Here is a 13,712-nt window from a genome sequence, read left to right as displayed (position 1 = left end):
GCAGGTGTGTGTGTGCACGTGTGTGTGTGTGTGTGTACACGCATGTGTGTGCGCTGCTCAGAGCCGTGAAAGGAATGTTAGCGCCGCAGCCAGGCCTGGAGGAGCGGCTCTGACTCCCGCGGGAGGGAGGCACCGAGGGCTCCGGGCCCTTCCCGCCCCGTGACCTCTCGGCCTCTGGCGGAGGCTGCCAGCCCCACCCTCCACAGCGGCTTTAAAATCCGTCCCTGTGTGTGGTCAGCGGGCGGAGGCGCTGGCTCCGGGGGCGAGGCCGCGGGCACACCCTCCGGCCGTGGGAACGCCGTGCTATCTGTGCTGGAGTTTGCAACCGGAGGAAACAGGCTGGCCAGGCTCCCGGGAGGCTGTTAGAATTCGGGGTGTGGTGTTGCAGGACGAGGAGCACCTGGTCACCCCCACTTTCCTGGAGAAACTGGGAGGGAGGCGAGGCCGTTCCCGCTAGGGGCCACCCCGTGGCCAGGAACCAGGAATGGGGTGGCGTCATCGGGGTGAAGGGGGGTGACAGTCACCTTGGACCCTGAGTCCTGGAGCCGAGGGGCTCTGTGCAGCCCTGGGGACGACAGTGAGGGCTCCCTCCACACAGGGCCCCTCTACACATGGCTCCCCTCAACACAGGGCCCCCAACACAGGGCCCCCGACACAGGGCCCCCGACACAGGGCCCCCCGACACAGGGCCCCCCCAACATAGGGCTCCCGACACAGGGCCCCCTGACTACACCAGACATCCCCCCTTGACATGTGTCTGAATGTCTCCACCTGGGACCAGGCCGACCCATCCCCCCCCCCCCCGCCCCAAGTCCAGTCCCGTGGTCCCAAGTCCCTAGTCCTGAGGCCCCGGGAACTCGGGGAGCTCCAGTGTCAGCGTGGGAATCGGGGACCCTCCGGGGGAATTAAACTCCACACTGTGGTCCTCAAGGTCCCCACACCCTCCTCCCTGGGGGCCAGGAGCCCGGAGGCTGCAGAGCCTGTGGCACCTGCCTCTGCCCACGGCTGGCGCTGATGCGTCCTCGCCCGCAGGTGAGGGGGACACGCAGGGGGACACGCAGGGGAACACGCAGGGGGACACGCAGGGGAACACGCAGGGGAACATGCAGAGGAACACGCAGGGGAACACGCAGGGGGACACGCAGGGGAACACACAGGGGGACACGCAGGGGAACACGCAGGGGGACACGCAGAGGAACACGCAGGGGAACACGCAGAGGAACACGCAGGGGAACACGCAGGGGAACACGCAGAGGAACACGCAGGGGAACACGCAGGGGGACACGCAGGGGAACACGCAGGGGGACACGCAGGGGGACACACAGGGGAACACGCAGGGGAACACACAGGGGGACACGCAGGGGAACACACAGGGGGACACGCAGGGGAACACGCAGGGGGACACGCAGGGGGACACACAGGGGGACACGCAGGGGGACACACAGGGGAACACGCAGGGGAACACACAGGGGGACACGCAGGGGGACACGCAGGGGAAATCGCTTGCAGGCTCGGAGGGAAAACACAGAAAGCAAAACCGGGCGATTCCGCGGGACCTGGGATTGTCTGCCGCTCGGAGCTGAGCAGCGTCCCCGTGTCCCCCGTGTCCCCCGTGTCCCCGTGTCCCCCGCGTCCCCCGTGTCCCCGTGTCCAGGCCGGTGACACGGAGACAGGAAAGCGCCCCCGCCGGGGCCCGAGCCACAGGCAGAGCCAGTAAACCCACCTCTGAGTCTAGCCAAGCCCCAAGTGGGAGGAAACGATACGATTCTCACAGCGCAAACCACGGAGCCGAGCCCCCGGGACACGCGCCGGCCGGCGGGTTTGCAGGTGAATCCCGGCATTTCCATCCCGGCCGCCCGGGGGCCGTCCGAGTGCCTGGGGAGCCGGACACTCGCATTTCCATGCAGATGAGGGGTGGGTTGGAAAGGTTATAAAACTCTGATCTATTTTACAGCCCATTCCGGGGCTGCCGGGAATAACACGTCGGATCTGTGGTCTCCGGCTGCTTCCCAACCACGGGAAACATAATGAGCTTTTCCTGGGAAGGCGAGCGATTCCACACAGGAAAGAAGTGGGATTCGAAACCCCACGGGCACGTTCTGGAACCGTCTAGGGCAGCGGTTCTCAACCTGGGGGTCGCCACCCCTCTGGGGGTCGAACGACCCTTTCCCAGGGATCGCCTACGACCATCGGAAAACACATCTATAATTACACATTGTTTTTGTGATGAATCACTGTGCTTTAATGATGTTCAATTTGTCACAATGACATTGGGGGTCCCCACAGCATGAGGGGCTGTGTTAAAGGGTCACGGCGTCAGGAAGGTTGAGAACCACTGGCCTAAGGAGAGGCGTGTGTGGGGCCCGGGACCCTTGCCCGTGTGGGTGGGGCACCATTTCTGTTCATCTCATTCCACCCCCACCCCGTGCCACTGGTGCCTACTCCCCACATTCATAAGTAAACTGGCTTAGCCCCAATTTCTCCAGGCCTGAGACACCCAGAGGCAAAAAATCCCATTTAAAAAAGATATATTTTTGTTGATTTCAGAGAGGAAGGGAGAGGGACAGAGAGATAGAAACACCAATGAGGAGAGAGAATCATGGATCGGCTGCCTCCTGCCCGCCCCCCAGTGGGGATGGAGCCCGCCACCCAGGCACGGGGCCTGGACCAGAATCGAACCCGGGACCCTTCTGTCAGCAGGCCGACGCTCTGTCCACTGAACCACACCAGCCAGGGCCGAATCCCTCCCTTCTTTGAAGGTAGCAGAGCCTGCTGGGAGCCTGACATTCTCTTCCCGCACATTAGAGACGCCTTTTCGAAAGGGTGAAGCCATGGCTCTCAGATCTAACCGAGCGCGGATCAAAGACGTGACCGAGCTCCTGAACCAGCGAGCAGCCACGCGGCCCTGACTGCCACCCCGAGGGAAGCGCTCAGGGCCCGGCGCAGGCGAGGGCCTCGGGGACGCGGCAGCCCACCCGCCCAGAGGAGGCGACGGCGGCCGCACAGATGACACCCGCTGGGAGAGGCTCATCGCGGGCTCGGTCCGGTCTCCCTGGTCCACGTTTCCATTTCAATGTGAGCAGCCAGACGACTGGGAAGGGCGGCGGGGGGGGGGGGGGGGGGGGGGGCGGGGCTGCCTCCTGACCTTGAGGGAGACAACGACGTCTTTTTGTCGTTGCTCATCCTCACCCGGGTTTTCAGGGAGCACGGAAGAGAGAGGGAGACACAGGGAAACATCCATGTGAGAGAGACACATCCTGCAGGTGCCCTGACCAGGGCCTGGGCCGGGGAGGAGCCGCAACCCAGGTACGTGCCCTTGACCGGAATCCAATCCCTTCAGTCCGCAGGCCGACGCTCTATCCACTGAGCCACACTGGCCAGGGCTAGACAACGGATTCTTAAGTGGGTCTCAGAGGTTCCGAGACCCGTGCACAGCCCTCGACGTCTGCCGGGTGCCCGCCACTCCCAGGGCTGCCCACTCCGCGGCCTGGCCTCTGGGCGCGTCCCCCGGTGAGCGGGGCGGGATGAAGCAGCTGCGAGCAGAGGAGGGGCTCCAGGAAGGAAAAGGCAACGTTCCTCACAGGCAATGGCCAGATTGATGGGAAGAAGGATGCAAAACTGGGAGCAGAGCCTGGCAGGCTGCTCAGTGGTGAGCGTCGACCTGTGAACCAGGAGGTCAGGGTTCCATTCCCGGTCAGGGCACAGGCCCGGGTGGTGGGCTCGATCCCCAGTGGGGGGCGTGCAGGAGGCGGCGGGTCCGTGATTCTCTCTCCTCATGGATGTTTCTATCTCTCCCTTCCTCTCCCTTCCTCTCCCTTCCTCTCTGAAATCAATGCATACATATATTTTTTTTTTTTTAAAGAAAGAAATGCAGGCAACAAAAGCAAGAGCAGAGCCAAGCAGAGGCTGAGCGGGAACGTCGGCGCCGCAGCCCCTTTGGCAACAACATAAATTGCTACAACCTCTCTGAAGGGCAGCTCCGCCGCGCGGATCGATTTTAAAACGTGTCTCTCACCCACAATAGCCGAGGCGGCCCCGGAGCACAGAGCTGGGGGCCGAGGGGGGCGGGGGGAGGGGGGCTCGGGACCCGTTAGGGAACCCGCCGTGACAAAGCAACAAGAGTGAAGGGGCCGCATCTGGACACGCGTGCTCACTTCACGCCCTGATGATGACGCGTCGCCTGGTGTGTGGCAGAGGGGGCTTGTCCGGGTTTAAGCAGGAGGTCCCCTCGAAGGCACCCCACTCTGGGCCAGGAAAACCGGGTGCCTCGACCTTGGGTCCCAGGCCCCATCCATGAGGGCGAGGGACCCACGTGCGTGTCCGCCTCTCTCCCCAGCTCCCGCCCACTCGCCCCCGTACCGCACACCGGTTTGCCCTCGGACGGACGGACGGACGGACGGACGGATGGACGGACGAATGCTCCCCACGGGACAAAGCATTTCAACTCAAAAAGAGCCTCCCACACGTCCTCAGAAACGTGAGCACAACCTTCAAAGCCACCGGCCTGGCTGCGCTTCAACCCGCCTTCCCCTGGTCTCCTCTCCAAGCCGCACCTTCCTGACTCCCCCAGGGCGGCCGAGCCCCGCGTCCAGCTGTGGCGGGGAGCTGAGCTGCAGTGTTTGGGGGAGACGGGCCTCCCCGTCGGGCGCTCACACTGGGGGACGCTCCTGTGACAGGAAAGGGGCCGGCGTGGCTCAGTGGTTGAGCGTCGACCTAGGAACCAGAGGGTCAGGGTTCGATTCCCGGTCAGGGCACAGGCCCGGGTTGCAGGCTTGATCCCCAGTGTGGGGCGTGCAGGAGGCAGCCGATCCATGACTCTCTCTCACCATTGATGTTTCTGTCTCTCTCTCCCTTTCCCTTCCTCTCTGACATCAATAAAAACATGAACCAGGTGTACCGGTTAATAATGCGGGTTAATCATTAACCGGTTAATAATGCAGATTTTTTTTTCAATAGATGGGGTTATACGTATGCTGATAAATATGCGATTTGATATGTATGCTATTTTGTTGTATTGACAACAAGCTTCAGAACTTCATATGTCAAATTTGCTGAAGGTGTTAACATCATAGATATTTTTATGCTTAAAAATGTCAAATTTCGTGCCAAGAAAAGCATTTGCGGGGAGTTTTAATTCATTACTTTATTTTGAAGAAAAGTGCTGCTGAAAGTCATCCTATACTTCGGGAAGCTTATGGTGAACATGCTCCATCTCAAGATCCTTGTGAGCGCTGGTTTAAACGCTTTAAAAGTGAGGATTTCGGTGGAAAAGACAAAGAATGTCCAGGTCAACCGAAAAAGATGGAAGACCAACAATGACAAGCATTATTGGATGCAGATGAGTGTCAAACTCAGAAACAACTCGCAGAAAGATTAAACGTTGCTCAGCAAATGGGAAAGATGTTAAAGGAAGGAAAATGGGTGTCACATCAACTGAACGAAAGGCAAATGGAAAACCGAAAAGTCATCAGTAAAATGATGCTTCCACGGCACGAAAGAAAGTCTCTGGGCATTGAGTTGTGACTGGCGATGAAAAGTGGGTTTATTCTGAGAATCCCAAACGCACAAAATCACGGGTTGATCCAGGTCAACCATCAACATCGACTGCAAGGCCAAACCCCTTCGGAAAGAAGACACTGCTCTGTGTTTGGTGGGATCGGGAAGGTGTGGAGTATTAGGAGCTTCTAACACCAGGTGAAACCGTTAATACTGATCATTACCGACAATAAATAATCAATTTGAGCTGCACTTTGATAGTAGAATGGCCAGAATGGGCCAGAAGACACGGCAAAGTAATTTTGCTTCGTGATGACGCACCATCACACACTTCCAAACCAGTGAAAGACGCGTGAAAAGATCCTGCCCGGGAAGTATTAGCCCACCCGCCGTATGCACCAGCCCTGCTCCTTCCGATGACCACCTGTCACCATCGACGGCACACGTGCTCTCTGAGCGGCACTTCAACACGTGCGAAGACGTGGGAAACTGGGTCTCTGAATGGTCGGCCTCAAAACAAGGAAAGTTCTATTGGGACGGTCTCCACCAATCACCTGAAAGATGGGGGATGTGTAGCCAGCGATGGACATGACTCTGAATAAAGCACTTCTGATGTTTCTCTTGAAATTATCGTGTTTTCTTTGATTACAAAATCTGCGCTTTCAACCGGTACCCGCACTTCTAACTGGTATGCGGATTAGTTTTAACGGATTAAAAGTGTGGCCAGACGTGAGTTAAACACACACACACACACACACACACACACACACACACACACACGGTCACGGAGCGGTCATGGGTGGGGACCTGGCTCCCCGTTCTCTCCTGTGTACAGACCGATGCTCGATCACCGTGCCAAGCACCGGAGTGTCTAACTGCTGAGCTGTACCCCTGAGGGTAGTACAAGGTGATGCTGAACGTAGACTGTAACTGAGAAACAGAATTAATGTGAGGGTACGATGGGCGGACGGTGTTTGGGAACTCTGTCCTGCTTGGCGATGTTTAAGTTCAAAACCGTTTCACATAAAAAGCCTAAACAATAAGTGTAGAGAGAGGCTGTACCCGGGCGGCCGTCCTGGCTAGGTTCCACCCACAGATTTATTTTGGTTGACAAGGTTAAAAGCAAATGCGGATTAGCTGCCAACCACACGTCCGGAGGTATAATTTACAGCCCAGAGCGATGGCTTCCCCCAGCGCCAGGAGCTGCAGAAACTCCGAGAGCTGTGCGCACACTCGGGCCGCGGGGCCACCGGGCCCCACGCCAAACGCAGGCTCCCACGCTCACGCCACCGGCCTGGCCGCCGAGCCCCTCGGACCTCGTCCACACCTTTCAGACTCGGTGCGAGTCGGTTCCAGAATGTGTCCGTGGCTCTGGTTCGGTGGCCCCTCCCCCCTCCCCACTAGGGCAACTTCAACCTCAAACACAGCTCGACCCCCCACAGCCGTTCCCTGTGGCCGCACATGCTAGATTGCAGACCTGCAGTGTCTCACGGCCACGTTACAAAATCCCAGTGCCAGCCCGGCTGGCGTGGCTCAGTGGTTAGCATCGACCTACGAACCAAGAGGTCATGGTTCGATTCCAGGTCAGGGCACGTGCCCCAGGTTGTGGGCTCGGTCCCCAGGGTGGGGCGGCCGATCGATGACTCAGCAAAAAAAAAAAAAATCATCAGCACGACTCAGCAAAAACCAATACCATGACTCAGCAAAAAGCACATCAGCACGACTCAGCAAAAACCAATACCATGATTCAGCAAAAAATCATCAGCATGATGCAGCAAAAACCAATACCATGACTCAACAACAACAACAACAACAAAGCATCAGTACAACTCGCCAAAAATCATCAACTTAACCACTGGCCTGCGATCTGTGGCCAAACGGTTAATGAACTCGCCCCTAATGCCTTGGCAGGCCCAGGCCCGATGATTTCTGGGGCCTCAGGCGGCCCGCGGGCCGGACGCCCCCACCCCTGCTCTACACAACCACGCCCGGAACCCAAGCAAAGAACAGAAACTAGGGCGGATCCGCCTCAACTCACCAACTTGTGCCTGAGCCGGATGGTGGTCAGCGGGGAGCCCGACAGGTTCTGGGAGAGTGTGGGCGGCGGCACCACCTCCAGGGAGATGAGGTAGCTGGCGGCCGACAGCGGGCAGCTCCTGTAAGCCGCCGCCTCGGGGATCCTGGGCAGGACAGGAAAGATCAGGACCCGGGGGGCCGGGGCGCGCAGCGCGGAGCCTGGCGTGTGGGGGCCGGGGGCTTCGTGGGGATGACGTTGGATTTCCCACCGTCCGTGCCCGCGCCTCCCTCCTGGGCCCCATGGGCGCTGGCACCCGGGGGCGAGTCCTACGCTCAGTGTTTGAATCCTGCAGCTTGAATTGTGTCGGTCAAAACCTGTTCCCTTGTTCGGCCAGCACAGCTCAGTGGTTGAGCGTTGCCCTGTGAACCAGGAGGTCATGGTTCGATTCCTGGTCAGGGCACAGGCCCAGGTTGCAGGCTCGATCCCCAGTGGGGGGCGTGCACGAGGCAGCCGATCCGTGATTCTCTCTCATCATGGATGTTCCTCTCTCTCTCTCCCTTCCTCTCCGACATCAATAAAAGTATTTTTTTAAAAATAATCCAGTTAACTAACTACGTGCTCACAGTGAGATCGTCACCAGTGCCCCTGGCCCACAGGAGGACACAGACAGACACACACACACACACACACACACAAGCACACACACACACACACGCGCGCACACACACGCACACACACGCTGCCTCTGGCCGTGTGGCCCAGGCGCTCACCGCGTGCGGTCCGGCCGGATGTTGCTCAGGTAGCGGTGCATCGTGTGGTAGAGCAGCCCCACGATGGTGGTCCAGGCTGCGGGAGGGCAGAGGCCACGGCCCCGTCAGCATCCGGGGCGAGCGAGCAGGAGGAACACGCAGCCCCCGCCAGGCCCCCTTGCCCGACAGGCAGACCCTCGCCTGAGAGCCAGGGGAGGAGAGAGCGAGGGGCCTTCCGGGTTCTAACCCTCCCACTGTCCCTGCCTCCCCGCTGCCCCTGAGCCGCGGCCAGACCTGGGGATGCTGGGGCCTGGAGGCCAGAGGCCAGGACGCCCCGAGGGCCGCGCAGGCGTCACCAGCCGCCGCCCTGGGGGGTGGGCAGCGTCTGCCGCCTGCACCCGGAGTCTTTACAGCAACACCCACGGCACCCGGGCCATCACCCGCTGTCCTCCCTGCGGCGGCCGGCCGCCTCCCTCCCAGGGCACCCCGGGAACAGGGTCCTGCTTTCCGCCGATCCCCTCCGCTCGCTGGGGGCTGCTCAGGGGGCCTCCTGAGCTCCTGGGGGGGGGGTTGCTGAGACGTGAACACTTCAGGGGTCCCAGGCTGGAGGCGTGGACTTGCAGTCAGGTAATGAGGGAGCCTCCCGGGCACTTCCCAGGGTGCACCTCGAGCTCCCAGGACAGAGCAGCTCCCAGCGGAGACCACGGTGCCCCCCCCCCGCCCCCGGGGCCCCAGGCACCCACCGTGGCTGCGGAAGGCCTCCTGGGGGATCTCGATGTAGTTGTGGCCCTGGGCCGGGAAGCGGTAGTGGGAGGAGTTCAGGGCCCTGGGCAGGAGCTTGGCCACGGAGAACTCTGCGAGGGGGGAGGGGGCGGGTGCGGGGGGAGGGGGTGCGGGGGGAGGGAGGGGGCGGGGGGAGGGAGGGGGCGGGGGGAGGGGGGAGGGAGGGGGTGCGGTCAGCGCCTCCGCGGGCAGGCCCAGGGGACCCACCTGCTCTGCCCTTTTGTAGCAGAACGCGCTCTGGGGGTGCAATCCCTGTTACAAGCAAGGACCTGACACCCTGGAGTCTCAGGGAAGGAACCACAGCCACGTGGCTCCCGTGTCCATCCCGCCACGCCGTGGGGCACTCTGGGTCTGAGGCCACTCCTCCCGCATCTCCGCCCGCCCGTCCCGCCCGTCCCGCCCCCCCAACCTGCCCCACCGCCCGTCCCCACAGCCGCCCCCAGGCACCTGCCACGGAGGAGGAGCCCACGATGGCGACCTGCGGTTCGCTGGCCTGCAGGTTGGAGGAGATGTGGCTCATGACCACGTCCACGGTCTCGATCAGGCCCAGCACCACGGCGTTGTCCTGGCAACGACAGCGGGGAGCTCGCTCAGAATCTCGGGACCCATGCCCCAGACGCCCCAGATCAAGCTCACACGCGTGCTCTGTGGACATGGGTCCGAGGGAGGAGACACTGGAGCCGGCCTGGGTCTGAGGTTCATGGTGGCCCGTGTGCTGGGGCCAAGCGTCACGGCCGCCTGGGGGGGGGGGCGGAGGGGGGTGCCAGGCGACGTCCCCTGGAAACCATGAACCTGGGGATGGGCCTTTTTCTTCTTTTTTCTTTGTTTTGAATCCTCACCAAGGAAATGCGTTTCCCATTGATTTTCAGAGAGAACGGGAGGGAGAGGGGACGCCGCAGCCAGAGGCACATCAATGGGCCGCCTCCCGCCTGCCCCCGGCCAGCACCCAAGATGGAGCCTGCAGCCGAGGTCCGTGCCCCTGGACCGCACTCGAACCTGGGACCCTGCGGTCCGCAGGCCGACGCTCCACCCACTGAGCCACCCGGCCGGGGCTAGGCATCGTCCTGATGGGCGCGCGTGGGGCCCCTGGGCGGCGCTCTCACCTCCGACACGGCCGTCGAGCTGGGCAGCAGCACCTCCCCCACCGCCTTCAGGAAAGTCTGGGGGACAGAAGGACCCGCTCAGCTCGCGGCCTCCAGCCAGACGCCAGGGGGCCGGCGGCAGCGTTGGGGCGATGACGTCCACGGCCCGGCCCCCCGAACGCGGCTCCCACTCCGCCTGGCTGCTGGGGACACGCTGAGGCCCCGGCTTTACTGTGAGAGCTCCGTGCGCTGAGCTCTGTGTCGGCCGGACCAAGCCCTGGTGTCCCCCGCGCCCTGGCAGCCGCCCCGTCTCCCATCTGTCCCCCCTCTCCCCCATCTCCCCTCCCCCCATCTCCCCCGTCTCCCTGGGCCCCAAGGCCAGGCCTCACCTCCGTCAGGTTCCGAGCGGTTTCCGCCGACAGGGACTTGGCAGGCAGGCTGAGCGACAGGTTCTGGAGGTAACTCAGGGCAGCGCCCGGGCTCTGGGCGCGCCCCCTCTCCTCCGCCAGGCCGGTGATGATGGGCTGGTAGGCACCAGTGGGCACCTGAGAAAGAGAAGCCAGCCCGGCCGGCTCAGTGGTCGGGCGTCCACCTGGGAACCGGGAGGTCAGGGTTCGATTCCCGGCAGCTGCGGGTTCAGTCCCCACCAGCAGGGGGCGGGCAGGAGGCAGCCGATCCACGATTCTCTCTCATCGTTGACGTTTCGCTCTCCCTCTCCCTTCCTCTCTGAAACCAACAAAAATATATATTTTTTTAAAATGCCAGACGGGACGGTTTTGGTGTGAATGGACCCTGTCCTCTAACAGGGGTTCGGGGGGAAGCCGGGTCTGAGGCCGTGGCCTCCCCACAAGCTCCCGGTGCCCCCCCTTTCCCCCCCAGGACCCCCCCCCCCCCGGCCCGGGCCGTCCTGCCTCTCGAGTCCTCGGCCTGGAGCGGCAGCCGCACCAGCAGAGCTTTCTCCCCGTGACCTCGGCCCAGCTCAGCCCCCGTCGGCGTCCCCTCCACCTGCTACATCTCCCCAGACCCCGCACGGCCCCAACAGGAGGGGCACGTGCCGTCTGCTCACCAGGCTGCTGGCCGGGGGCGTCGCGGGGAGGCTCGGGGCTGTGGACAGCCAGACGTGCTTCCCTGGGGAAACACGGGGAGGACGTGAGGACCACACGGCACCTCGGCGCCAGGCTGGGCCCGCGGCCAGGCAGGCTCTGAGCGGGGATGGGGATCGGGGGGGGGGGGGGGCTGGCAGATGAGCTGCAGGGGGTGGGGGTGGGGGCGGGGTCTGTACGCGTCTCTGGGTCACGCTGCTCCCGGGTGTGTCCCAGCTGCTTTCCGCACCCACCCTGCAAATCGCCGTGTGGAGGGGAGTTTACACAAGCTGTTCACACGCTCAGGTAAGGAACAGCCCGGCCGGCGTGGCCCAGTGGCTAGAGCGTCGGCCTGCGGACTGAAGGGTCCCAGGTTCGATTCCCCAGCAGGGCACAGGCCCGGACTGTGGGCTCGATCCCCAGTGGGGGGCGAGCAGGCGGCAGCCGATCCGTGATTCTCTCTCTCCCTCTCCCTTCTCTGAGATCCATAGAAAGATATTTCAAATAATAAATAAATAAATAAATAACCACTAGAAGGAGACTTCACTCGCGTCCGGACAAGTTAGATGCTGATCCCAGGGACAGGGACGAGCACCTTCCCTCCCAGACGGAGGCAGGGGAGCCCCAGAAAGCGGGGGGCCCCGTCCTCCCCAACGGTTCTGTTATGCTTTCTATTCAGGACTCCATTTGGGTAATTTTAAATAGGGTCAGGGGTCAGGGTTAGGGGTTAGGGGTTAGGGTCAGGGTGAGGGTTAGGGTCAGGGTCAGGGTCAGGGTTAGTGTTAGGGGTTAGGGGTTAGGGTCAGTGTTAGGGTCAGGGTCAGGGTTAGTGTTAGGGTCAGGGTCAGGGTCAGGGTCAGTGTTAGGGTCAGGGTCAGGGTTAGTGTTAGGGTCAGGGTCAGGGTCAGGGTTAGGGTCAGGGTCAGGGTCAGGGTCAGGGTCAGGGTTAGGGTTAGGGGTTAGGGTTTAGGGTCAGTGTTAGGGTCAGGGTCAGGGTTAGTGTCAGGGTTAGGGTTAGGAGTTAGAGGTCAGGGTCAGGGTCAGGGTCGGGGTCAGGGTTAGTGTTAGTGTTAGGGTTAGGGGTTAGGGGTTAGGGGTTAGGGGTCAGGGTCAGGGTCAGGGTGGGGAGAAGAGGCGCGCTGGGGAGCGGTGCACACTCAGGCCCCCCACGGCCACGCCCCCGCACTGACCCACGGCCGCGGTGAAGTACATGGCCACCTCCTCGGGGCTCAGCGCCCGCTCCCAGACGATGAACTCGTCGAAAGCTCCGCCCTCGTAGCCCCGGGGCCGGCCCTGCTCGGAGCTGATGGCCAGGTTGGCGCTGGGCTCGCCGTAGGCGGGCGACGCCTTCCCGCTGGGGTCCCAGGTGCTCAGGGAGCCGTTGACGTAGACCTTCAGGCCGTCCTCCGGCTTCCAGGTGAACAGGACGTGGGTCCAGTGGGGCCCTGCGGGCGGCGGGCGGGGGGCGGGGCTGAGCGCGGGACCTGCGCCCGGCGGCCTCCTCCATCGTAGGCGCAGCCCCCTTTCCCGCACGGTGGGTCCCTGTCCCCTGGGGCACGTCCTCGCGTCGCTCCGACCCACTGCCCAAGCCCCGGACGCAGTTCAGAGAGACCCTGTTCTACTGCACATTAAAGTGAAATATTTGCCCGGCCGGCGTGGCTCAGTGGTGAGCGTCGACCTGTGAACCAGGAGCTCAGGGTTCGATTCCCGGTCAGGGCACAGCCCAGATTGTGGGCTCCGTCCCCAGTGGGGGGCGTGCAGGAGGCAGCCGGTCCGTGATTCTCTCTCACCATTGATGTTTCTCTCTCTCCGTCTCCCTTCCTCTCTGAAATCAATAAAAACATATTTAAAAAAAGAAAGCGGAAGTCCACAGAGAGAGCACGCGGGCCTCTCCACACCTGCCCCTTCCCCTCCCCCTCCCCCCCTCCCGCCCCCACCCGGACCCCAGGCTGCCCTCCCTCTGAGCTCTTCCCAGCAACCCTCTAGGGAAGGGGTGCCCTGCCAGGCTCCTCGGCTCCTGTCCTGGGGAAGGTCTCCCCGCGGCCCCCGGGCGACGGCGCCCTCACCTGGCGGGCTGAAGGTGGCCTCCCACGTCCTGGAGTTGTCCCGCGTGTACAGCTCCACGGAGCCCCGGCCGCGGCTGGAGTAGACCTTGAACCCGTCGGAGACGACCTGCCCCGCGTAGGCCGAGGGCCTGGGCCGGGACTGCTCCCCGTGTGTCTTCCAGAAGAAAGAAAAGGTGACCCCTGGCGAAGGCAGATGCGGGGCTTTAACCTCCTTCCACAGACAAAAGCAACAGCGATGTTCCCCGAGGGCTCACTGAGCACCAGGTGCTTCCGCAGGAGTTTCCTGACTATCACAGCAAACCCATTTCACAGATGGAGAGACTGAGGCCACGGGCCCAAGGCCACTCAGCTCGTGACCGGGCCCTCGCCAGTTTGGCTGCAGTGGGTAGAGCATCGGCCGGCAGACTGAGGGTCCCGGGTCCGATTCCTGGTCAAGG

General features: G+C 62.2%; 1 protein-coding gene across 1 annotated transcript in view; it reads right to left on the bottom strand.

Moving 5' to 3' along the window:
• Positions 1–13,712, bottom strand: part of ADGRD1 (adhesion G protein-coupled receptor D1) — a gene marked incomplete at its 5' end in the record, with an annotated part of 37,668 nt that overhangs the window by 14,714 nt on the left and 9,242 nt on the right. Inside the window, 9 exons of the mRNA XM_081114250.1 lie at positions 7,535–7,676; positions 8,284–8,359; positions 9,006–9,116; positions 9,493–9,610; positions 10,149–10,205; positions 10,517–10,672; positions 11,194–11,255; positions 12,400–12,654; positions 13,276–13,455. Of these exons, the coding sequence (XP_080970376.1) occupies positions 7,535–7,676; positions 8,284–8,359; positions 9,006–9,116; positions 9,493–9,610; positions 10,149–10,205; positions 10,517–10,672; positions 11,194–11,255; positions 12,400–12,654; positions 13,276–13,455 (1,157 nt within the window). The remainder of the gene's footprint in view (positions 1–7,534; positions 7,677–8,283; positions 8,360–9,005; positions 9,117–9,492; positions 9,611–10,148; positions 10,206–10,516; positions 10,673–11,193; positions 11,256–12,399; positions 12,655–13,275; positions 13,456–13,712) is intronic.

Source organism: Myotis nattereri (genome assembly GCF_964212035.1).
Source record: "Myotis nattereri genome assembly, chromosome: 19".
Lineage (NCBI taxonomy): Eukaryota > Metazoa > Chordata > Mammalia > Chiroptera > Vespertilionidae > Myotis > Myotis nattereri.
The sequence above is the reverse complement of the archived record's forward strand: the minus strand, read 5'-3'. Positions and strand labels throughout refer to the sequence as shown.